The 27,980-nt window shown below is 31.3% G+C and overlaps 1 protein-coding gene across 1 annotated transcript; it reads left to right on the forward strand.

Moving 5' to 3' along the window:
* The first annotated feature begins 1,722 nt into the window (after positions 1–1,722).
* On the forward strand, positions 1,723–27,968 carry LOC143043715 (uncharacterized). The gene is made up of 6 exons (XM_076215895.1): positions 1,723–1,780; positions 2,471–2,785; positions 21,751–21,817; positions 23,162–23,223; positions 26,597–26,662; positions 27,964–27,968. Exons 2-6 carry the CDS (start codon positions 2,557–2,559, stop codon positions 27,966–27,968), a joined length of 429 nt encoding a protein of 142 aa, XP_076072010.1. The 5' UTR covers positions 1,723–1,780; positions 2,471–2,556.
* The last annotated feature ends 12 nt before the right edge of the window (positions 27,969–27,980 follow it).

Raw genomic sequence — 27,980 nt, forward strand, 5'->3', positions numbered from 1 at the left:
TTAGGTTAATTGAATATAAAGCTTTAATAAAAAGGTCCTAACTGTTCCTACCTAAATAATCAGGAAGTTATATGTATGAAAGAATCGACGATTTTTTTTCTAAGAAGAACAACTCGATAGACTATGTTATTTCAAAGAGAAAATAAAGAAAAAAACTGAAATGGAATCAATTTATAAGGACCCTGGTAGATTAATTAAACACAATTCAAAAACATGTTTGAAAGCAATAATGTTCTATATTTCTTTATAACTACAATACTGTTTGAAATTCTGTAGAACTTATCAATTTGGCAATGTTCGATATGCTGATATTCACACTCAATTAATTAGAAATAATGCAAAACGCCGAACTATAGAAATTCTGATAAAATTGTAATAAACATTTTAATATTTAATAATACAATTCACGCTTTAATATTACGAAAGGGTACACTAGTTATATTGTCTATTATCTTAATAAATCAATGCAGGTTTGATTAAACCTTAAAGGTGCAAACAGTTCAGTTAATCCACATATTGTATGTTCTGGAAAACAAACACAACAAATACAGCTAGATCCAGAAACAAACCAGACGCAAACACTGATACATTGTTGATTTCATGCACATATTTATTAAGATTTATAATAACAATCACGAATTGGTTCACTGATACGATGATATGTTTTTGTTTCATCGCACTAGTGTTGCAATTTAGATCTTTATATAACAGAAAAGTCGAATAATCTAAAATGATACATGTCGTTTACAACTCTAGTTTTTTTTCCAGTTTTGAGTGGAAATATAAAATATGTATTGTATGACTTTTGTATTCTACTTAAAACGACAGAGAGTGATTTTCTGATAATGATAAAAACATACTCGTTTTGTAATTCAATCCATTAAATGTAAACGTCATATGCTGTTTTTTTTATTATTTTTAAACATGTGTATTACCTCCAAAATGAGATATCAAACTAATAATTTTAGTTAAGTCTTTTTTAGTTCCCACTCATGTTTCAAACATAGAATACGGGTGGTTTTTAACTACCTTAACTACCCTTAAGGGTCTTGCACGACCAGACAGAGCAATTTAAACATATGTCTGCTTTTAAAATGATACTTGGTCATGTTGGTCAAAAGTAACGTGTTTAAAGGACAACATGTGAAAAATTAACTTCGTCCAGGGATAACTTCAATATAAATTGTCATACACGCAATTTGAATAAGAATTTCATATATATTGTTTCCTTATAAAAGAGGAGCACCAGACACCTTAGGAATTCAAACTCATATATGAAAATAAACAGATAACGCCGTGGCTAAAACAGAAAAAGACAAATAACCAGACAAAATACACAAAACAAAACTTAGAAAACTAAAGACTGAGCAACACAAACCCCACAATGAGCTGGGAGTTATCGTAAGTGCTCCAAAAGGTAAAGCAGATCCAGCTTTAAATGTGAAACCTGTCGTATTGCTTATGCCATGACAAAAGTAATTAATCTAACTTGATGAGTCGTATTCGGGCAAAGGTTACGGGGTTCTAACCTTCATTGTCAATGTTAAGATGTAGGTTATGATATGATTTAGGCTCAACTCTGTGAACACTTTATTTCAGATTATTCTGTTATACCAGTTGTCCGAAGCTTTGTATAGCTTCAAATGTCCTGATACGGCACAATGGACATACAGATCAGAATCTCTTTGTCATTTTGGTGAAAAATATTTTTGTTTGTATGATCAGAATAAACATAACTATACCGAATTTTGTAGAAAGAATCCAGACTTCGAAGCACCAGGTAATGTGTTATTTGATATCATTAATTTGTAAATGTGTCTGCATCATATATGTTATATAACTAACCTATTCTTCATTTCATAAGGATTCATAAGATAAAAGTATACACGTGCGTGCTGTCGATCCCTTATGGTTAATTAATGATATGTTAAAATAAATAAAAAATATTTGAACAAAATAATATATGATCATGATGATTAAGGAAACACGATCACATCTCCTAGTATAAAAAATGAACATATCGTATGTACTGAAAATCCTTGAAAAAAGTTTTAATCAGAAATAAATTCAGCAAATCATGAACAATACTTGGAATGTATTACAGAAGCACATTTAACATGTTGACAGAATCAAATGAATAAACTGATAGTAATCTATAAATACAATTTCCTGAAAGCGGCTAAGGATTCCATGTTTCATGTGTTTATTGATTGAAATTTTCAAAGTAAACAAAATATTGTTCTTAAACAACTGTGCTTAAACCTCTTGTTCAAAACTGCTCTGATGTCTAGAGTTAAGATTGGATTAGAACCGCATTTGTACAAAATACCTTATTTTATTGAAATAAAAGTAATATAAGAAAGACACCTCACATGTTATCCTTACGTGTGAGCGTTTTATTTGCAACGTCAAGTTGCTACATATAAATGTATTAGTGTTATTAATATATTGTATTATAAATGTCATGCAGGACACAAACTTATAGTAGCTGGATATGTTCATGGAACGTTGCAAGGAGCTGACTGTGACGATGAATTTTATCAACCTTTTCAATTCATGTCTTCCGGGAATAGTCGTTGTATTTACAAAAAATCTTTCTGCAACGAGGAAGGACAAGTATATTCAAATAATGGCACATTGAAAAAGAATAGGATATGCCGCTGTGATTATACGAGAGGTTATGATTTTGTCGTAAGGCCAAATCGCCGATGTTATTGTGAACCGTCAGAAGAAGATTGTTCATGTTACCTTAAGCTATGTTCATCTGATGAAATGTTGTCACCAGGTATGCAAGTAGATATGTTTATGATTTTATCTCCTGAAAGTTATGTCGTTCAGATTTTGTTTGATAACACTAGTAGCACGATTTGAGTCTGAAACGGTCATTTTGGTCTGATCGTATCTTAAGGTCAAGGATCAGTAAATGAACTAGTCCATAGATTTTTTTAAAATTTAGAACTTAATTAGATATTGAAAATAAACATCAGAAAATGTAAAAAAAAGTATATGTCACCGACTTCGTTTTCAAGAAAAATCCATTTTTAAAATGGTCCGAGAGGGTACTAAATTACATTGAATATATAGGGGAAATCTATATTTTTCTTCTACAATTTTCAGTTTCCGGTATAAATCACGTGAACCGCTCCATAGAATTTTTTTTTTAAATTAATATTTTCTTCCTCTTTGTCTTACGAATTAGATGATATTTTAAAAAAATATGGTCACCGACTTCGTTTTCCCTGTAGAAGCGACGCAAACCCAACATTTTGGCAAAAAAACATCAAAATTCGTGACGTCGTAATTTTTTATTACATAACGTCAAGTTATCATGCTAATAATTTCCAACGTTCTTCGTGTTGATTATGCACGATGATTATGTGTTTCGTATTGAAAGATTCTTTTTATCATAAGAGTCTGGATAATTATCATTAATTTTTATTTAGTATTACCAATATTCTTTATTCTTAATATTTTAGCACCCCATTATACTCTTTTTCTTTTTTGCATTTTATTCTGTAATTTTTGCCCATTATTCTGTATTCCGTAAACCCCAATCAGACCCTCTTTTATGGAACATTTTACAAAGTAATTATAGTTGTAAAAAATATGATACATGTATGTTCATTATCAATATACATATTTTAAACAATTACTAATTCAGACAAAAATACATTGTAAGTACATGAACGCAATTTGGTAAAAACTTAAAAATAGAAATCATCAGGGTTACTGTCTACAGGTTGACGCAATAAAAGATGTAATTGAAGCTATATTTTTTATGCCCCCCTCAACTACCCCTGTACGTCTGGCCGCCCGTCATTCCGTCTGGCCGCCCGTCCTTCCGTCCGTCCGTCCGTCCTCCTTTATAGTTATTCCGCAAAACATCTACATTTTGAATCCTAGAACGTTTTCACTTTGCTGTCTGTTTGCATGTGGTCAGGGTTTTGATCTTTATTAATATTTGCTCTGATGAGAGATAGTTGAAATTTGTCATTTTTGGGTAACCAATTCATAAATCTCTTAGACTATCTTGTAAGTCATCTGTTTACACTTTTTCTCCGTTCAGAGATATGATTTGGCCACTTTTGAAAAAAACGGTTTCTTTAGCAGCGGAACATGTAATAGCTTGTGTTTGGTAATATATCACGACAGAACGTGTTCTGTCCATGGATGGATATACTGCTGCTTAACATCGCATATATAAACAAACATTATATCAATGATTCTATAAAATCTTGAAAGAGTGTCGTGTGGTTATTTATACATCTGCAAGTTAACAAGTAAAACACGCAGACAAACTGACATCTTTGTTAATATCTTTTTTGTTCTGTATAAAATTTATTGTATACAAGTCTACAAAAACGTTTTAAAAAGTTTACTAAATGGTTATTGTTCCATTGTTATATACATATGTATGCTCGAAGTATATATAGAATCAGTACATGATACACAGCATGCGACAAATAAAGGGGGGTAGTAATAACAGGAAACTAAATTAAACTAAGGCTTTGATGGATGTAAACTTCAATAAAACTGGAAGTTACATAAGGGGAACAGGAAAATAAGAATATATTGCATCACTTACAACAACCTTTAAATTGACCAGTGATTTTTTGTTCATTACTGACCAGCAACACCGAGATTATCCAACGATTTTTTAAGGGTCCATATTAAGTGTGTACCTAAATGTTCTTTATCTTTAAATATAACGCTTATTCTGTAAAAACGATTTTGTAAAATTCTTCTATCATTACATGATTTCTTAATTCTGTACATGGTCTACACTATTGTGTTAAATCATTATTTTATTTTCTGTTGTTATTCTTTATAATTTTGCAAACCTTTTTGTTCAATTTTGACATTCGCCAGTATCCGTTATTCTGCAACTCCCTTTGAGATTCAATTATATGTGACAATAAATTAATGTGCTTCTCTCTCTGAATTTCGCTTTCTCTCAAGACATTGTACGGTCTTTGTAGTACAGTGTATTTTCCAGAAAATACATCGTGTAAAAATATTTCCAAGGAAACCAAACATACGGAGGTTGAGATATGACGTAAATACAGATGTACATATTTATGTTTAATATGCCTACAAAAATACCTCCCCCCTCCCCAAACCGAAAAAAAAACAAGAAAAAAAAACTTGCACACAGGCTGAGACATGACTGGAAATATTGTGTTTTGTTATTTAGTCCCTCTACACAAATGAGGGGGAACCTTTAACGGGACTCCGGGATCGGGTGTTTTTAAGCACGGGATTTTGGGATTGATCCTTTCTGGATCCGGCTATTCTTTTTTCGAATTTCGGGATGGCGGGATTTAAATTTCTATAAATCGGGACCTCGGGATTTCATGTTTTAAAGTCCGGGATTTCGGGATCAGGGCCCCTTCCACACACCCCCATCTTTTGCAAATGCATATCATAAGATGTCTTTTCCTTTTTAATTTTCTTTTGGCCTTGTGTTGTTGTCTGGTTGCTGTCTTATTGGAGTACTGACTACTTATGGGATTTACATTTTACTTTAGGTACTGAAAGTCTGTGACAATAGGCATATTTTTCAGTAGTATGATATAGAGATGATCGATATAATCGTTCTCAACCTTCAAGTTTTATGGATGAAATAGAATTGAGAACAGTTCTATTTTATATTTGAGATGCTACATTCAGCTAGGGTACTTTTTTTTATTCGGTTAATTTTTACCCATATATATATATAATTACATTAGATGTATGTTTCATTATAATATTTTATTCTGATTGGCTAACTGCACACCACGTGTTATTCCGTAAGCAGTTCCATTGCTCAATACAACTTTTCACTCATGATAACACGTGCTCCAACAATAAAGTGCACAGGTGAATTAAATAATAAAATATATAAAATTCGTGTTTTCATGATCATAGCTAAAAAATGTAATTGTAAGTATTGAATGCTTCTTTTTGTAACTTTATAGGGTTGTGTGTTCTATTTTTAACATCGAAATTGCGGACGTGAAAGAAAACACCATTACAAAGAAACAACGTTAGAATACAAAATGTAGCGATGGATTAATGATCGTGAAACATCATTTTTGTTTATTTTTAATTTGTTATAGTCTAAAAACTGTGAATGAATATTAAACTGTTGTTCCAACCGTGAACAAGGTTAATTAATTTAAGTGTATTATAGTTTAGTGCCATCTATGACTTACTGACAGCAGCGGCAAATTTATGACCAGTATTAGTTTATGTGGTTCATTTCCTTTTTTCTAATTTGAAAATATTTTTACTTGTTCCGACTGGTGTGATAATTTTCAAAATATGGATATCTAGTCTTACCGTACAATACAAAGTTTTAACTTTTGTATTAATGTCCAAAACTTGCACCCCCTTCTGCTTATTTTCTGCTAGACGATGTCTTTTCCCAGTGAATATAGGGTTTTTGGAAGGACAGTTTTGACATACTACATATAGAATACTTCCGAGACCACACTGTTTTTCTCATCACAATTATGTAGAAATAGTAGTGAGCAACAGTTTTCACACTTGTTTTAACTGGTCGGCAGATATACAAACTCTACAACCCTACGTCCCTGACGCTAGTCAAACACCTGCTTTTCATTTTGAAGATCGTCTTCATGACTGTTTTCATATTCATTTTCAATTTTTAATTTTAGAAAAACAAGTTCTTTCTCCTAGAACTAACATACTTTCCGTCAAATTTACCGTTGACGTTGTTCCATCGAAAAGTCGCCGGGTGCAATTTTAACATTGCAAAATCTGGTCAAAGGGACGTAATTCGTACAAAACGTCGCAATATTTCGCGGAATCCGCTAGACGGCGTTCATTTACTGTTACTTGACCTTAATTGACTGGATTTACCGCTAGAGTAAAACGTCAAGATTTGTCAGATCGTTAAGTCTCCGTTCGGATCGATAGTCTCATTAGGTAAATTAGTCCGTTAAGGCATGTCAAGATATTTAAGACTGTATCTTCTAGCGAGCTGTTTAGATCCGTTAAGACCGTGTCAGACCGAAACAGATCAAAACTCAAAATCAACTTTCAAAAGTGTCAGACCATGTTTAGATCCGTTCAGTATGCCGGTATGATACCACGAGTTACGCCCCTTCTGCTTGATTAGTGCATTTTAGATTAATTATATATTTATTTGAAGTTAAAGTATTATATCATGTATATCTCTCGAATAAATAATAATAAAAAAAAAAGTAATTAAAGATTAAATCCTCTGTTGATTCTTTATTTCTGTTGTTGTTTGTTGGGTAACTAATAAATTATTCGTCTATATATGTTGCTTATTTTCTAATAAATATTAGTTTATGTATTTATATTAGCTATTAAGTGCAAGGACGTATGGTAATTATATACACATGAACCCTTTGTAAACATATTTTTCGTATTTGAAAATTAGAAACGGAAATATCTTAAACATAACCTAAAAAAGGCGATGTTGTATATTTGCCAACGAGACAATCAATTGAAATGAAGCCAAAACAAAAATTAACACATGCGTATTTTTGTTTTAATTCGTATTCTGTTGATATGTCCTACTTTACTATTACCGTTAGAGCTGGGTTTTTTTATTATTATTTTCGTCCTAGTTATTCTGTTAAAATCGGAAACGCTTCTATTACCATAGCTTTGTACTGTACAACCTCAGAGTGTACAACATATCATTAAACAATTATTTATTTTACACAAAAGTGCGTCTAAACACCACCAAGGTCGCCAACGTACATGAAGCTGATCATGATACTGCATTCAGTCTGTGTAGAGATAGTGTTAAAACTATAAATAAAGTACCAACGTATAAAGATTTTCATCCAAACAATTAATCACGTTATCCTTATTGTTTATTTTCTAACCCATGCATATGTATATAGCAGCAGTGGCAGATTAACTTACCCCCCCCCTCCAATGCAGGTTCCCAAAAAATGTTCTAACATAATTTGTTTGCCACTTCTTGTCTAGAGCGGAAATTCATCACAACAGAGCTTGATTTGACTTCTTAATTGGCCGTTATTTAATACAAACGTCCAGATGTATGTGTAGTTTATATATACGTGATAAATGACAACTTATCGGTGGGTGCGTAAATATTCACACCTGTGTGTAATGTCTCTGCAAAAGTTTTGATGTAAAATACAGTTACATGCATGTTGATTTGAATAGTACGAATTTATATTGGTTTATAATACAATACAGATTAAAATCGATTTACAGGTGAAACTTCTGGTCTGTGTTTTAAAGAATTGGTACAAATTTGTGGATGTTTTTTTCTTATTTATTTCGAAAACGTCTATTTGTGAATTTATTGAGCAACAAATTAAACTGGCTAATTTTTTTTAAATACCATACATGTACAATATTTGTTTTTTAAACAGAATGTCGTATTTCCTTCCCCTCTTATTCCCTCCGATCCAAGGAAAATTAATTCAATTTGACATTAATCAAATGCTATTTTTGTTCAAAAGATCTACTTTGGAGCAGAATCTCGGACTTTCTCTAAAAGCATACAGTTCTAAAATTTGTGTATTTTCTTGTCTCAATTACCATGTATATGTATATCTATATAGTACATGTATGAGGATAAGAATAGGTCACCATTTATAAAGATAGAAAGAATATAATGATGATGAAATATAAAGAACATTTTGATTGATTCTTTCGTTGTTTAACATCCAAAGGCACATATTAGATGCATTTAGGGCAGGCAAATATTCAGTATAAAGATAAATGGTAAAAAAAATAAAAGATTTAGATATAGAAATATAGAAATTATTATCTGAGCTCACCTCCGCTAAAAAAAATCTGGATCCGCCCCTGATATATATGGCGTAAATTAAAAATTTCTGTTTTAGTTAAAATGCTTGAGTTCAACGGCACGTGCTAGTAATCAACCAGGTCAACAGGTAACAAAATCAATGATCCATAACGCAAGAAGTAAATGACTATTTTACAATATACAACAAAAAGGTGCCGTAAGGCTAAAAGTAAAAGAATTGATGAATTTGTGTATACGTAAACTATTAGTATTGAAGCTGTTGATGTTTGACCGTCAGGTTTAATATATGCTATATAAATGTTTTATATTCAATAAAATAATGAATCTGAATCTATTATAGCTTAGTTTAGTTTAAAGATCTTTATACAATATCAAATATTTCTGAACTCGATACCAAAAGATAATGCTGAATATTTGAGCGCTGCATGGTAAACCATTGTTTAGTTAAGAGAGTCTTTAAATTTTTCAGTTATATTAACACAATGTGGGAACAGAACTGTACGGTTGTGAAATAATTTGGTCATTCGAGAGACTGTCAAGCATGGCTCCTACATTGGAAAGATAACAAGTTGCTTGATGGAAACTTTGATGAACTCTTATATTACTATATAACATTTCTGCTTCAATGATTGGTAGCTAAAATATTCTTTATGTAAATATGAACCAATACAATAATAAGAAAGATATATGCTTTCAAACGTTTTCCTTAGAATGGTGGAGCTCCGTGTAAAACGATCAAAATAGTCGCACAACAGCGATCAAAAATGTCAAATAAACATCCAAATCAATGCTTGCTACCTGAATTTTCACATGTACCTTTTCTGATATATAAATTCTGAAAGTTTCAAAGCCATTGTCCCAGTAGAAATCCAAATATATTCCTTCTCTATGTCGGATATTTGTATTACCTGTACAATCGCTTGCAAGTTAACTGTACAATTACTCGGGGTTTTCCTGTACAATCACTTGGAGCTTTCCTGTAGAATTGCTTGGTCAAATTTATTAAATACATTGCATATGCATTGCATTGGTTGTTCCTTGTCTGTCCTATTACATTCATCTATGGTATTTGAAATGAAAATAACCACAAAACCAGTCATTTTGGCAATTAAGATTCTATGAAGAAACCCTTTTAAGGTGACTATATCAGAGACAAAACAAAATGTGTACAATAGATATAAGAAAGAAGATTTTGTATGATTGCCAAAGAGACAACTCTCCACAAGAGACCAAAATGACACAGAAATTACCTAAAGGTCACCGAACGGCCGTCAACAATGAGCAAAAGCCCATACCGCCTAGTCAGCTATAAAAGGTCCCGAAATAACCATGTAAAACGAGAAAACTAACTGCTTATTTATGTACAAAAATGAACGAAAAACAAATATGTAACGCATAAACAAACAACTACTGAATAAGTTTTCAACACAAAAAGAAAACGAAAGTACAAATTATGTTAATAATCTAATCTAAAATAAAAATGAGAATAATGCGCGTACAAACTAAATATTTATATATTTCGAAAAGGTGACTTTATTCACCAGCAATTTAAAAAATAATAAATACATATTTGAACAATACAACAAAGAATTTTTCAACACAGGATCAGGATATTATAACTTGATAAAGGAATTCGAATATGGAATGGTGGTTGTTTACAACGGATCCAAGAAAAGACACGTATAGGTCTATAAACATGCTATTAAAATAAGAACATGTGGTATATAATTTCAAATGAGATGTCTGTTTATTACAAGTTAAAGCTACTGGTAGAAAAAGCTCTAGTAAAATTAAATTATATCAAGGATGGGAGAGAACTTAATATCTGAAAGACAGAGAAAAAACAAAATCCTTCAACATGATTTTTTATTATATCAATGTCATGATTCAGGAACTTTTGAATATTCCTATAGCATCCGACGAACGAACGAACCAGTTTGATTTTTTAAGTGAGAACAGCATTTTATCAAACCACATTTATATATCTTCAATATAAAATTAAGGAGATGTGATATGATTGTCAAAGTTCAAAAAATAAATGGATTAAAGGGAAAATTCGCAAAAAAATAAAATTTGATATTATGTTTATCCTAAATATGAAAATGTCTGCTTAAAATGGTCTCTTTTTTTTTCGTCTCGCTTCGCTCAGCGTTATTTTTGCATCCACATCGTTTCAACCCTGGCTACGCCATTGGGATGGTAGTACACGCTTGTCCTTTAAAGTTAGTCTGTCTGTTTGATAATTTACAGTTTAAGGAGAATTATTCGTCTTTTGCAAAGAATATTAAGAATAGTCTGAAAATGTGCTTACGATTTCATTCAGGCAGAGAGAAATATGTTTTTATTTTATTTCATAGGATTATTTACTACAAATATAAAAATTGTCTTAATCTTTTACAATTTACAAATATGATTTGGTAGTGTGTTTTTTCATGCACATGGTACATGAAACTTGTATGATCTTACTTTTGTCAGAGATCTATGAACTATTGAAAATAGGACGCTCTGGAAAACACAAGTCGCATTATAAAATGCTTGTTAAATTCCGTTACATGTGGTACGCTCATATTTAAATACCTTTCTGTTGAGAAAGTGTAAAAACAGTTATTGAAATTCGCCTGAAAAGATAAAACGAGTAGTGATTATGTAACTAACTTTTTTTCATAGAACATTTGCGCTTTTTTTTTTGGACACTTGCGCTTCAAAACATAGGACATTTGCGCTTGTTTTGAAAGGACATTTGCGCTTTTTACATATGACATTTAAGCTTTTGCAATATTTGGTTGTTATGAATTCCCTCCTCTTTTCCAGGGTTATGTCCGGCAGGATTGTAATTTCATCAGACTTCCCAGTCAACACAATAAATACAGAATATAGTTCCCATTTCTAAATCCATGACTCAGTCTGGTAAAAAGCTGGTATAAAATATTTGGGCAACAATTAAATGTTCCGTCCGTTTGTGAATGAATATGTTCATTTTTCTGATTAAAAATATTAGTATTCCCATTGTTCGTTTTAATTCTAGCATTACACTTTTTCACGGTACAATTCCATGAAAGGTCTTCACTTTTGAAAGTTTGATCAAAACGATACGAAAATCCATCATGACATGTACATTTTTTACCTTTAATAAATTAAAAGTCTCTATAACTTTAAACTTTATGTCTAAGACTTTGTTAATGCGAACTAACTAATACCAAATATAAGTTGATTTTATTTACGTAATGATTACTTCTCACTAAAAATTTACAGGTATACGACTATAGGTAAAAAGCGCAAATGTCCGGTCAATTTAATACAGGTTAATCAAAATTTAAAGTGCAAAATGTCCATAGTGTTTGAAGCGCAAATGTCCTACCGATTTACAGGTAAAAAAGCGCAAACGTCCTGTGCTTATAAAAATAGACAACGCTTATATTTAAAAATAAAAAAGTAAAGAAAAAAAATATTACTATACATTGTACGGACGTTTAGACTAATTCGCTAGCTGTGATATACAGCAAAAGAAATAATGTCGATCGTAGCAAGGATAAAAAGTCATACCAGATTAAAAAAAAAATGATAATTTCTGAGAAAAAAAATCCCGTATTTTAGAATCACGAAGTAATTGAAATTGGATTTAGATTATATTTGTGATCATTAATTGGAATTTATTAAGACTCTTTAAAATATCTATTGCTTTCTCTTTATAGTAACTTTTTTAAATCGAAATTAATGAGATACGTTTGCAATTCTCATTTTCCGTTCACTTAAAGTTTTTGACGGTCTTCTTTTTTTATTTATTACCTTCAAAAACTGCTCAAACTTTTATTCTCAGACTAGACAGCATGAAAGACATAAACACTTTTATAAGTCAGTGTACACACGGTGTTTTCCAAACTTGGTAATTTCTTCGCCCAGGGATATGAATTTGGCATTAAAAGTCCCTCAAAGCTTTACAATACCCGGTCGTGTCATTTCCGTATATTGTAGATGGAACGAGTGATATACATACACCAGACATACATGTGTCATTTCCGTATATTGTAGATGGAACGAGTGATATACATACACCAGACATACATGTTCCAAGACAGGTAAATTTTACCTTTTTGGAGGACTCCTAAGTGGGAGTGCGTTGCATGTGTGCTAATCTAAAAAAAAAATCAATCTTTTATTTTTCTAAACTGCGTTACATGCAAATGCGAAATAATTAGTGTTGTTTGTTCAGTCCAATTTATTTATAAATATTAATTTATTCTTTTGAATAAAAAAAACTACGCATGTAAACTTCAATGAATACAATAGTATTTAATACTAGTAGCCTAAATGTAAAACAATTGCAGCAAGATTTGAGGTTGAAGCGGCTCGATCAAAACGTGAATAGATGAGAAATTGTCATCATTCTTCTAATTAATTACAAAGTATTTTGTGAGAACAAATACTTATATTTTAGTGATGGTGATTCATTGTTGTTTGCCTCACCTCCAGTGGCAAATATTTCATTTGTGTTCATAACGAGAACACAAGTTTTAAATATAATAGGAAGAACTTCAAATAGTCGTTCGACAATAAGATTAAAAGTAAACTTGAAATACCACTGGATAATGAGAGAAGATTTAATAAGGATAGAAATTAAGCCTTGCAACACCTCGCTACAGTGGGACCACTAACATAATTGAGGAAAAGTTTTTAATTTGCAGAGAGCGATGATCCTCTCAATCTACTCTGATGTCGGCCATCTCTATGCATACGTGTAGATACCAAAATCACATAACGGCATCTTATTTAGATAAGATCATGACTTTAAAATCGCATTGGTAACGGTGATAATTCTGATAAATTGTATTGTTTATTATGCTCGAGTTTTTGGTATGACTATGCGACCTCTCTCCTCTGGTTGGTCTCGTGAGAATAAGTTCACCTCGACAGCGAGAGGACTTTAGTCCGAATCCCAAACGGGTCTAACAAAGAGTTTTTTTTTCTTTCTTTCGAACTGTTAGCTTGTGAACTTACACGTTAAAAATCCATCTCAGTGTGTCGGTCTAGTACAAAGCAGGCTTAATTTTCATATTATATTTCCATATCATAGTTTTGTCCTAAATCTACTGATTTATATTACACCTGCTATAATTTTCAACGATCGAAATAAAAAAAATGGTACGTGAAATATTTCTACGGAACACTTGCATTTTTGTCTAAAAAAAATCACTGCTCCCGTATTATTTAGTCTTGTTGCGGTTTAGGCTTTTTATTCTGTATAGGTTTCTTTCTATTACAAAAATATGTGTGTTGACTCTTAATGTTTTGATTTATATGTGTCGTTGGGTTGATGTCGTATTAATGTATACCTTTAAAATTGTTTTCAAAACCAAAGGATTGATTGGGTATAGAAATATTCACATCTCTTGACTTACCCCGTTCGACAGTATATCTATTCTTTGCTAAAATTGGGTGCGGACGTTTGGTTGTTCGGTTGTATAAATAAGCAGCCGCATTTGGTCGAGAAAAAAATAGTCTATGCATGGTGTAGTGAGAGTTTCGCGCTATCTATACGTTAAAAAAAATTGAATAAATCGTTGAAGGGATATACGCACTTCGATTGAAATTTCTAAAAACGAAAAAGGTCACCTGAATCTCCAAGTAAGCCAGTCGCATGGTTGAGTTTAACACTTTAGAAGAAACGAAACGGCCAAAATAAGTTTAGTCTTATTATAAATTGTTGCCAACTTTTTCGTCCGTTTTTGCTTTTATGACAACTTTACCAGATATATATATATAAAGATTTGACAGTAATTGTTTCACCAAAACGAGCTCAACTACATGTCGTTGTTTTACGCTTCAACATAAATGCATATGTATGTATACAATGGAGACTGTTTTCTGTTCTACTGCCCTTGTCCTAGATTGGCTGTATACAATCTAACCCCTGACATGGACTACTTTATTAAATGTTTACAAACAAATAAATGCAAAGAGAAAGATTCGGAAAGAAATTCTAAAATTTACGCTAAAAAATAAAATACACAAAAATGGAAACAGTTTTAGACAATTATCATTTGAGAACTATATATAATTAGCATGCATCACTAAATGAAACTGATCAATTGATTGCTCCCTTAATGACCAGTGGCAAATATATCACGCATTTTCATGACGAGATGCGAAATGGATCGAATGGATCGACCTGAAGCAAATGATTGATACATCACCAAGACAGAGAGTTCGCTGAGGTAAAAGGTATGCCGTACTAGAATAAAGTTGAATATGACCAACATCTTGAGGTAAGCTATTGACCACCTTTTTTTCTCCGAAGAAGACGCACGCCAAAAACATAACATGAGAATTAGAAGATATAGGTTGGAAAGTCACAAAAACTCTGAAAAGGACAAAACGTCAATACATGTATGGATTGTTTTTTTCGGGAAAAGTTTTTTTTTGGGGGAAAATTTAATTTTAGATCTTTATGCTTAAAAAAATAATTGGTTAATAAAAGTCAGACATATGTAATATTCATTCATATTTATATTGATATATGTATTGGAGAAAACGTTACTAAGTTAAAAACTTCTGTCTAACATGTCTAATCCATTTGTCATTTTTTAACAATAAAATATGTTCAAACTAAAGAATCTTGATATGATTTTAAAGAAAAGAAGAAAATCAAACAAATTTTTTTAAATCAAAATTGAAAATCCAACTGATTAAAAAAGTCGTTTTGCCCCCCAAATTTCTATCATAGAAAAAAATACTATTGTTTCTCAAAATGTCCAAATATAGCCCATTTTATAACCGTGCAGTGGACATAATCGTTATATTTATATTCAGACATTCCACATTTTATCAACCGTTTCAGAACGATTTTTTGAAGATTACGAATCCATTGCTTCATTGCACATTTAACGCAAAATACATTTTTCAACTTTTTATTTACACTCAAATTCAAATATTTGTTAAATGAGGACAAATTAAAAATCAAATGCAATAAATGACAGAATAGACAGGAAACTAATAACTAATAATAATTCATGACCCAATTCATGAGGTCGTGTCAAATCATGCAAATTGTAACGAATGTCCAATCAGATTTTTCTGTTGTTCAAAGTTTGACGTGCGGTTATGGTTGAAGTGTTGAGTGTATTTTACATTTGTCATTTCAGAGTCTTTTTAAAATATCTAACTATGCTGTATGGATTTTGCTCATTGTTAAAGGCCGTACAGTGACCTTTGAACGACTTTGACCCCCCCTTGCAGAGCTATAGAAAAACAGTACATTAACGGGTGTTACACGGACTCTTTTTCGATGATACACAGACTCTTCTTTGTTGTTACACGGACACTTTTTATGAATAGAATCACTCGTGCATGATCAGTGAGTTCATGGGCACTTTAATTTTCAATTAGATTTGAACTTTTTGGTTCACCGACTTATTTCCTGTCTTTTTATTGGATAAAATATTTACGTTAGCATCAATATCTATTTTCCGAAACATTTCCAGTAAAATACTATTCATATCAGTACACTAAGGGATTAGACATTTAACTTCAAGGGGGGATTTTATTAGGAAGTATAAACTGAGAAACAAACCTAACCATGTTAACATTGTATTAAACTGAAATAACCTCGATCACTTAAATTATCCATGAAATAAAGTCAAGGTCAGGTCAACCCAACCTGATAGACAAGTAGATCTTTCAAGATACTCATATACAATAAAATGTATCCAACTACATATATAAAGTATAAGAGAGCATTTCATTGATTAAGTAACAGTATATTTTACATGCAGTCATTGAACCATGAAAATGGGGTCAGGTGCAATGTACATATAATGGCAAACTGAAACATCATAACATATTAGCTACTAGCATCTGAATACAAGACAAGAAACATCCAGCTCTTTTAGCTTTTAAAATGTAAAGCTCTATAAAATAGCTTACATCATCACCCCAAGACTGTAATACAAATTTCTTGTATACAACCAACTTTCATGACTTTTGTGTAAGGCGAGACAAAATAAAATGATACTTTGAAGTACATGTATTGTTTAATATGTTTGACTACTATTATAAAATGCCAGTTTCAGAATGAACAGTAATTTAGAAGATTATTAAAATACATGTAGATACATTCAGACTATTATAACTATACAGCAAGCTGTCATTTGACTCTAACCAACAACCATGCCAGGGCTGTAAAGCTTGTCTAGGTTGGTAAAAACTTCCATCATCATGCATATACATGTATATGACACTAACCAATAGTGATGGACCGTGACAGACCCTCATGGAAAGTAAAGGAGGTTTAACACTCCCTGGTGGTACATGTAGCCAACAATAGCAATGGCAGCATAGAAACTCTTATTATATCCAAATTCTTATTTCAAATGAATAATTATCCAAGGTGAATCAGATGATGTATGATCATGATGATGCACTTTTAGTATTGACAATGATTGATATTCACTGAAACTAGAAATTTCCATTATTCCAATTTTCTATTCTTAATGATATTTATAACTATCCAAAATAATCATGGAATTAAGATATGATGCACTACTAATATTCCGAGAAAACTTTAAATTCTCTTTATTTCAAATTGTTAATATTACTTATATCAAATATATATATATATATATCAAAGGTATGCTCTGTCACCAAGTAATGTAGTACATTGTATTTCCTACATTTTTTTCTATGAATTGTAAGTTTGCTATTTGTTCAATTCACAATTTTCTTTTTGTCCAATCAGATCATCCCATCAACTGTACATCATGACATAATGCTGTTAGCTCTATCAACGTTATTTCCAAACCAATAAGTAACACAAAATTATGAATGAATCCACCATTTCACAATTTATAGCTACAGGTACAAATGAGGTAAATGTACCATATGAGAGTAACTTAGTGACACTATATATTTCCTATATATACATTGATATACATGATATATGCCGCTTCATAATCTGGCTGGGAATCATGCTCAAACCAATGTGATATCTTATCTACCAAAAAAATATACATTAAGAAGTATTTATTATATATAAACTTGTATTTATCTACAAGAAAAACTAGCAATCATAATTTGCTTGACAACAAAGTTTAATGATGTAAAGAAATGAATTTATGACTTATACAATTTAATTGATAAGTCCCTTATGAGAAGAAGAATAAAACCCTTTTTTGAGGTTCTATTTCTAAAACAAAATGTTCTCTCTTTCTACATCAATGTTTTCTTAGGTGTATACTTTATTGAAGGGTTACTGTCTAATAGAGGCTATAGCACTATACTTGTTGTGATCAATTTATAATTCTTTTTTATTTTAAAATAGAATTTGTTGAATATTACTATGAAGGTGACATGGTGACAAAGCAAATAGTATTTATAAGATTCTTCTTCTTCTTCTTCTTTATAATCCATCAACATACTGATGATAACGTGTCGGGCACTTATTTAACTATGCCGCGCATGCGTGGGATCTAATTTTTATTAAGTCATGACAGTCATGACAGTGAATAATATACAAAAGATAAAAATAAAAATTTCAACATAATTTCTTTTTCTTCTGTTATAACATATATTTAAGTTCTACAAAATTTAGAGCATAACAAATCATTTATAACAAAATAATGAATCATACCTGGTAAAATCTTAAATTTCTTATCACAAAAGATGAAAAGTGTTAAAAATTGTTGTTAAGGACACAATGCCGTCTCGTCATTTGGAATCAGGCATGTCAGGGCACAATATCAATATACAATGTATACTCTTTTTTTGACCCGGGCAATTTTGAGGTTTTTGCATAAATACAAACCCAAGCCTTGAACATGTTGAAGGTATTCATAACACATATGTGACAAATTATAATTATTGTACATCACCCACCAGTGGCTATATAAATAGGTATATGATCGTCGTAACTAGTCCGAGATTACTCTGACGTCAAAACGGCTGTTTTGCCAGACAAGCTTGTCTCTGACTACATCGTAACATGTGAAGATTGGTTGGTTATTGGTTAATAAAAAAAAGTGACAAATATTTCATGCAAATTTAGGACGTGACAGTTATCAATACATTAACATACAATATGTAGGATTACTCGATCAGGGGTTTAGGTCTTGTAACTGTTGTAATAGGCCATCCCGCACAACCAAACCATTGTGAATACAGGGGCGGATCCAGCCATTTTAAAAAAGGGGGGGTTCCCAACCCAGAGTAAAGGGGGGGGGGGGGGGGTTCCAGCTATATGCTCCCATTCAAATGCATTGATCGGCCAAAAAAAAGGGGTGGTTCCAACCCCGGGACCCCCCCCCTCTGGATCCGCGCCTGGAATACCCCACATGTTAGGCAATAAACAGGGGTGGATCCAGCCATTTTTAAAAGGGGATTTAAACCATACTAGTTTATATGTAACTTTTCAAATCATGCATTGATCTTCCAAAAACATGACTGAAAAGGGGGGGGGGTCCAATCACAGGAACAATTTTTTAACAAGCCCAAATTCTTACTTTGACTTTGAACAGGCTACTATATATATGCAAGAGTGTGGAGTATTGGAACGTCGATTCATACCTGTATGCACAAATGTAACAAATGTGAACATTTTTCCTTCATTATTCTGATAGACATGTATTAAAATATTATTCATTTCTACTCACCAATTGCAATTTCCAGCTCAGCTTATATTGTACTATAGTTTCCTTCTACCATGTCAACAATTTTGTGTAAAATAAGTTTGCTATTAGAAGCGCTGACACTGCCGACACACATGTGACATGAATGCAACAAAAATAAAGAGGGTACGGTAACGTTAAATCGTTTACGGGCGAAGAATTATTTTCCGTTTTTAATAAAACTTGTCAGATTTGATTAATTATCGTCGAAAAATGTTCCTAATGGATAGTCATTCCAATTAAACCAGCTTTATTATGCTGTATGCATGTAATATATATGTAACCTGGTCTTTAAATGTACTTTAAGTACAGTGTCTGACGTATAAACATTTTCTTGATTATTTATCCTATTTCAAATATAAATTTGAATGAATTGATAAGCCTTTTTCTGCTATAATATTCAAACTTTATTTTTTAACGAAGACTTCTGGTATGTAATTTTTTTTTTACAAAAGGCTCTCGAATTATAGACACATTAAAAAATAAAGATGGAAAGTCAAACGCATGAGATAGACAAAAATAAACGGACAATGTCATGACAATAAACGGAAAACGATAAAAGACAGAGTTATATATATATTTTTTTCCTTGCCTCAAATTACTCAAATGCAATTTATATAGGTAACATAAAAAGATAAATGATAATGCATTCATTTACAATATTTAAAAATAGTTACATCTTAAATTTAATTTAACATATTAAGATCACGTTTTCAAGTGTTCACGGCCGACATCCGTTATAATTAAATAAGGGTGTAAAAATGAATGACAAATTCTTCACCACGTACGGCAGTCTGTAATTGTATATAAAACGTATTGCAATCACTTGTAAACCATTAAATATAAAGGTTCAGGTGCTTATATTCAATAAATAAATATTATTTCGGCAATCTGTTGATTTTTTTTTTAGACAATTCGCGGCGATTTGTGCAGCAGTATGACTTTGAGCTACTTTTTTTATTTATATAATTATAAAACAATGTTAAATAATTAAATAGGAAGAAGTTAGAATTCAAATTGAATATTTGTTTTATTTAAATAACATGATTAAGGGGACGTGGTAGACTTTCAGTTAAAAAAATCGTCTTCTTTCACAGTTTTATTTTATTCTTGAAAGGGGAGCAACCCCTGATAAATAATGGGAAAGTTTCACTCGTTTTGTGTCCATATTATTAAAATCTGAACACGACTGGACACGGTCTGACAACATCTTGACGTCAGTTTGTATCCATGGTCTGTTTTGGTCTGACACGGTCTTAACGGATCTAAACAGCTCGCTAGAAGATACAGTCTTAAATATCTTGACATGCCTTAACGGACTAATTTACCTAATGAGACTATCGATCCGAACGGAGACTTAACGATCTGACAAATCTTGACGTTTTACTCTAGCGGTAAATCCAGTCAATTAAGATACGATCAGACCAAAATGACCGTTTCAGACTCAAATCGTGCTACTAGTGTAAATCAGGAACACTTAGAACGTACATGAATAAGTCGATAAAGTATTGAACCTTTTTTATTTCCAAATAATTAATAACATGAATAATTTACGAAAATTATTAAGAATCATCAGTAAATGCAGAACGTCACTTTGGAAAGATCAATCTCACCTTATTTGAATTTGAGTCATACAACCTTCTTATCAATGCAAGCTTCAGTTCTGTTATGTATTTTGAAAACTATCAAATTGCTCTGTACCACCCGTGTCATTAAAGTCGTATCAACCCAGATAAAGGTCATTTGTGTTCTTCTGTTACACATCATATTGTCTGTCCTTGGGTTCACTTTTAAAACAACTAATTAAAAGTTTTTATCCTGATAAATTTGAAACTGACTTTATCAATTTCAAAAATCAAAGTTTGCACTAAGTATAAAAGGCACATCTCTATAATCGAATGAAACTGAATTGTCGGGACAGTCCCTCTTTCACTTAAAACAAACTGTTTGCTAGAATACATTAAATGATATAGGAAATTTATGATCTGCTCTTTCAGAGTTTACATAGATGAATCAAAAACGTTAGCTACAAAAAATAATATAACGTATGTGAAGGGAGTCAATATCAGTATAACTTATGCTCTATACATATTTTACTACGTATTTCCATTTGTATGAAAATCATATGAAATAACTTTCTGTATTCCAATCCCAAAACATGAAACATGTGTTTTATATTACATATAGATTATAATTGTGAACAAATATGACACAAGTTGCACTTTTATGCAAACTGTACGCTGTTTTTGCTTTCGAATATCATCCAATCATTTTAACTCAAAATTGATTTAGTTCATACGTATTTTACAGATTATGAGTGTATTAAAAAGAATGAGTGGAAATCTTCATTTAACTGCAAACCATTTGCCCTTGACATGTAAGTGTTTTTGTCGTACTTGTGCTGCTGCACAATAATGATGAACAAGCTTCATAATCATTTTTCATCTCAGATCCACAAACTATCCTTATAAGATATACATAGGCTTACCTAGCACGGACTTAATATGGAAGTAAAGTATTAAATTACAACTGGCTATCAGGGGCTTCGTTTTTGTCATGCTGTATATACCAATTGTTGAAAATGTGATAGATATTGATGCTAATTTGTTTGCATCTTATATTGTTGTTTAACTATTCGTAAAAACAGTTAAGTAATCAATTACTTTAAGCAGATACCAAATTGTATCCGTGCTATTTAATAGTAAATTTTATGTGCACAGGTTTATATCGAGAAATGCTTTTTTACTGATGTGAAGCTCTATATCCATATTCAGTTTAAAATAAATGGTTCCTCTGGAAAGGTAACACATCATATATTTTCTTGACCTGTAAATAAAGTAGTTGTATTTATGTATGGTTACTTCCCGCTTTATTATTTTTATGAATTACAGATGCTTTAAAACTACCCTTTATATTGGCTTAAAGATACATTAATCATATATAGATTAAGGCAACATTAGTATATCAAACTTCCACAAATTATTAATCGATTAAGAGAGAAGAAATCGGGGATAAAAACTAAAACAATGAAAAAAAATGTCAACAATAAGCCTGATAAGAGAAAATAACTGAACACCAAAATCACTCAACTGTAACAAAATTAGAGAGTGCTTAATCACATAGAAAATAAAAAGCGTAAACATATTGAACGAATGGATAACAACTGCCATATTCCTAACTTGGTACAGCATTTTTTTATGAAGAAATAACTACCAGATTCATGTCTTGGTACATGGCATGTCAAGAAAAATGATAAGTTGAACTTTATGGCTTTTATGGTAATGTTGAAAAAATATCGCTTAAATGGCAACACTACGTGCCATGAATACAGTTCAAACCCTTACTAACGATAGCACAGGACATCACATTTAGTTTCAATAATAAAGGCTTATAAATAGACATGTTATCAACCGTCTATAACAAGTATATTGAATTCTAAAAATTGTACAGATGAGAAATATACCAAGAACTAAAACTAATAGTTTTTAATACATTGCGATACAAAAAGTTAAAAAAAATAGTTCAAAGTTTGACTTATGAAATTATTTCCTGTTATTTTTGTTAACTTTACCTTTGTGATTGCAAGAAGACAGACAAGACTTTCAAAAACAACTTCTTAAACAGTATTGAGAATGTCTCACTCTGAACTAATAATATTAAAAAAAAAGATATTTAGAAACTAGTATGTTTGCGCTAAAAGTATATGTATTATTTATACTAGGTTGCCTGGAGTTATCAAAATAACATCGACTCTTTATCAATCTGATTGGTCTAATATACCAGGTAGGTTAAAATTAAGATAAATGTGTGCTTGAAAAATGCATGTTAAATTTACTTCTTAGTGTTATTTGTATAATAAGGAGTCCATGTGGCAGTTGATTTAGTATGATTAAAATGTAAAAAGGCACATCCGGAAGAGATCAAAAGAAAATATAATATCAAACTTTAGTGTTTACTTTTATTATGTGAATTACTTGAAATGTGTGGTTCTTTGTTTTAATCTACGTTTATTATTGATATACACATCTGATAAAGTGGTTTGTGAACGTACATGTGTTGCTATTACAATCTTGTTCTGACATTACTCTATGTGGACTTTTAATTTGCGTTAATACTACCAGGTCACTATTGCAGTTATTTTGTTTCCTCAATACGGATATTGTTTTATTGAAATTTTAGGTTATCAATTAAACTTTGTCAGAAAAAAAGCAGCAATATATATCTCTATCAGAAATGGATTTAATTTCATTGTCTGTGTATGTTATTTTGTTTTACTAATTTTCGATAATACAAACTGTTCTAATTGTATTAAATTTTACATTTTCGAAGTTGTGTGTACTCTAGGGTTCTATAGATGATGCGTTGACGGGATATGAATCAGATTATAAGTGCAAATCGGTGAATAGGACACAATCGGTTTAGTCAATGATTAAACGACACATTTTGTAATGGTGACCTAAGTATTAAATGTAGTTTAAAGAGTACAAGACAAGTAATGACTGCAATGAGACAACTATCTACAAGATAGAAAATGACACACGTCACTGTACGTCTTTCGCCAATGAGCGAAGTGTTTATTTCAATTAACAACCTACATTTCTTGAGCACAAACAAAAAGAGAAGTTACTCTCATGCAGATGTACTTCGTTTTCGTTGATTTCGTTTTTTTTCTTGCTTACAGACTATTCCCCATTTTAATATATAAATATAAATTTTAGACACAAAGTTAGCAGAACATAATAATGCATATATAACTTAAACTTAACACATGATATTGGTCTTTTTGATTTATGATGTTGGTTTTAGCAGGAGGACCAATCATGTATATAAATGAGCTCATCCTTCAACAAAATAGCTTTTAGGGGAACGAAAAAGTGTTACAATGTTAACAAAAGATCTACCCGGAGGGTATCACCAGCCTAGTAGTAAGCACTTCGGTGTTGACATGAATATCAATTATATGATCAATTTAATTTTACTATTGACGAAACTAAATTTTTCAAAAAACTAAGGATTTTTTTATCCTAGAAATAAATGACCGTAGCCGCATTTGGCACAACTTTTTGGAATTTTTAATCCTTAATGGTCTTCAATTTTGTACTTGTATGGCTTTATATTTTTTTTTATCTGAGTTTCACTGATGGGTCTTTTGTAGACGAAACGCGCGTCTGACTATGTATGTGTACGATGAATTATAACTTGCACTGGATCTTAACTTGACTTCTTATCAACATATTTTGCACTCACTGACTGATTGAGTTTATCAAATGACTTTACACCTTCCATAGTCTTATTAAACAGTTAAAAGTTTTTTCTTCGTTTTAAATTGGATATTATTGTTTAGTTTTCAGGTTGTTATGTTCTTGCAAATTTTATTTTATTTATAAACTAAAACTTTCCAACAGGACAAAACAAAATATAGCGAGCTGTTTATTTATATATATATATATGTGTGTCTAGATTCGATTAAAATAAATCCATAAATAAATCGATTCTGTAATACATATGATACGAACTATAGATCTTAATATTATCAAAATAAAAAGAAATATAGGTTTGATACTCAACCTGTATGCAGAATGTATATAATCAAAAGTGTATGTATATCCCCTCAAGGAATTGGTGAAAATCTGATGAGAACACATAGTTTGTCAGATAATTTCAAATTGCATGATTTGTGAGTCATACAATTCCTAAAATTTCTAACCAAAATGACGTTCAACATGTATACCTCATTTAAAAGAATCAAAAGTGTTTGTATTATCCACTCATGGTGCATTCTGTAAAACGTGGTACAGACAACTTGTTATTCCAAAATCAACCATGATATCGGTTAGTTGCAACATTGTGTAGTTCAACATGAAGAGATCTAGTAAATATATCCAATAGAAACACGAGGAAGTGTAATTAAGTTTGAAGAAGTTTGAGTAGAATATATTAAGTTAGTGTCAATAACTTTACTAATCTCAAAACACCTGTTTAGGCAAACAAACGTCCAAGGTTTCACAAAACATAGTGTCCGATATTTACCCTTATTGAATCGACGTCGTTGTCGCAGTATTGAAATGCTAATTTACGGTTGCCCAAAGACCCTTTGTTTGTTGGTTGGTATCCGACAGAAGCCATTTTCTTACTTCGCCAATAAAATATATTTTGACCTTAATAACATCTTCTCTCTTATAATTCGATTTAAAGGCCTGACCGTTAAATCGCGTTATCAAAGGAAGGCAAGACTTGGACAGTTCATGCACAGGTCAATGTAACGCGCATGTCTTAATTCGATAACACGGCATATCAATTTTAACAGCTAAAGCACTCCTCACAATATTTTGGATGCACGGTCTTCTAGGAAGTAACTGAATATATCCAAGGTCAGATTGTTGAGTTTATTGTACGCATAATTAATGTAAACACTAATTTGAAATATTATTTTCTGCGTAACAAAAGTTATTGTAAGAATATCAATAACTTATGTGTTTGTTAATTACAAGTCTTGCACCCAAATACAATAATAATATTCAACAAAATCAACAGATGAAGTATTCGTGTATGCAGTTGTGCTATTTAATTTAGCGAGGTTCTGGTCAATAGACTAGAAGATACAAAAAAAACCTTGGATGCTTCAAGCGCTGGATCCATGCTACTAATGGTCGGAGTTTTTTGACCGACAAGTAATTATTACTCTACGATAGACATATGCATATACTATTGTTGACATGTATCTTTTTTGTACATGTACTCTAAATAAACAAGATAACATATTGAATAATTTGAAAATTAAGGGTTTCTATGCTCTCCAAATTATGATTTAAACTGTTTGAAAGGACAAAGGGTTATTGCTGACATTAGATTGGAAGTTGAAATGTCAAATTGCATAGTCATAAACAGTGTTACCAGAAAAAGTTACCAGAAAATATATATAAGTATAATACGTACTTGATTTACATGTATAAATGCTGTGTCAATAATTCGAATAATGTGTCATTCATATTAATCGATGATATCACTGTATCACCAATGATTATTTTGAAACTAAAAAGGAAGTACAAAACAAATAATTCCTTACAGAATTTCATAGAAAGAGTTTATAAAATATAATGCTCTAATAATAGTGAGTTTACAAAATAACAGGATAATTTGTTGATTTCATTTTCAGTGAAAAATGGTGAGGCATCAGTTGCAGCTGTGTTGCTAACTTTGTTTCTATCATTGATGATAATAAGTAAGTTAATGTTCTTGTGTTTTTCTGTTTAATGCGTCAGAAAGAGGGCATCGTAGAAACGTTATCTAATTTTCCATATATATAAGATTGATTATTGAATATGATTGAACAAAATCTGTATTTGAAGATATCAATTATACATGTTACATAAAGATCGCAGTTCTGTATTACTATATATCTTTTTTTGTCTGTATGTTGTTTTATTGAAATAACAAGTTGTTTTTTTTTAATTTGGAATTTTATCGGCACTTTGTATAGATTTTGCTAATTGTAAAAGTCTGTAAGACAACCTTAAGTTGCTAGTATTTACGTCATGTTGTTCTACAGTGTAAAGTTGTCTTACTTGCAATCATACTTCATCTATTTATGGTATATCACTAGAAGATGTTAAATGTCCTTTTTATATCGTACTTTATTTGGACTTTTTAACTCTTTTTTCGATTCGTTGGTCCTGGTGTGTCTTTGAGTCAAAAAGCAAATGCCAAATTGTAATCTTTTATCTTTGTTGAGTTTATTTAGCAGAATCAATAGTTTAAACTTTTCAAGGAAACTTACAATCGAAATGGTTTACAGTATCATTCTCGTGATGTCTGTATACATGAGAATTCTATAATTCTGATATCGTTATTTTACTGTTTATAACAAATTTTCGGGACGACTTAGTAAAAAAGTAGAAACACAAACATTAATATGTGAAACTTCAATCTATCAGTATTTGAACGATTCAAGTACATTAGAAAATAGGAGCAATATAGTGCCGCGATATACTAGGTTAAATGCAAAGCAAAAGTATCCACGAAATATTTCAATTTACATACCATGCATACTGTCAGTAGTTTAAGATTTGCTTACATTGTTACTCATGTTACTTTTCCTTCACAAACGATATGAATGAAAAATGACAACTGATTGTCCTTGGAACTATATTTGACTACATGTTAAGTTAATTGTAATTGACCTCCTTTTTATTATTATTTACAGCTGTAACAGTTGTACTTTTGCATCGATATCGAACGTATGGGGATTTTCCAATTAGATTAAAACAACACTCTTCAGGTAAAAACAGAAATATAGTTCAATACCCACTTGCAAATAGGTCCTTTTGCAGACATTTGACATACATTTTATAGCTGGTCATCACGAATGGTTTATTAACCGATTAAAAACACACATACTCATAGTAATAACGAAAAACAGCTCAGAACTTATACAGTTCCTTTTTTATGATGTGTGTGTCCTTCTACTTATTCAATCTTAATGATAAAATTATTGTTCTTGCTGTATCTTAACATACCTTTCAGTTTGATTGAAACGTCAA

This window comes from Mytilus galloprovincialis, chromosome 8, assembly GCF_965363235.1.
Source record: "Mytilus galloprovincialis chromosome 8, xbMytGall1.hap1.1, whole genome shotgun sequence".
Classification (NCBI taxonomy): Eukaryota; Metazoa; Mollusca; class Bivalvia; order Mytilida; family Mytilidae; genus Mytilus; species Mytilus galloprovincialis.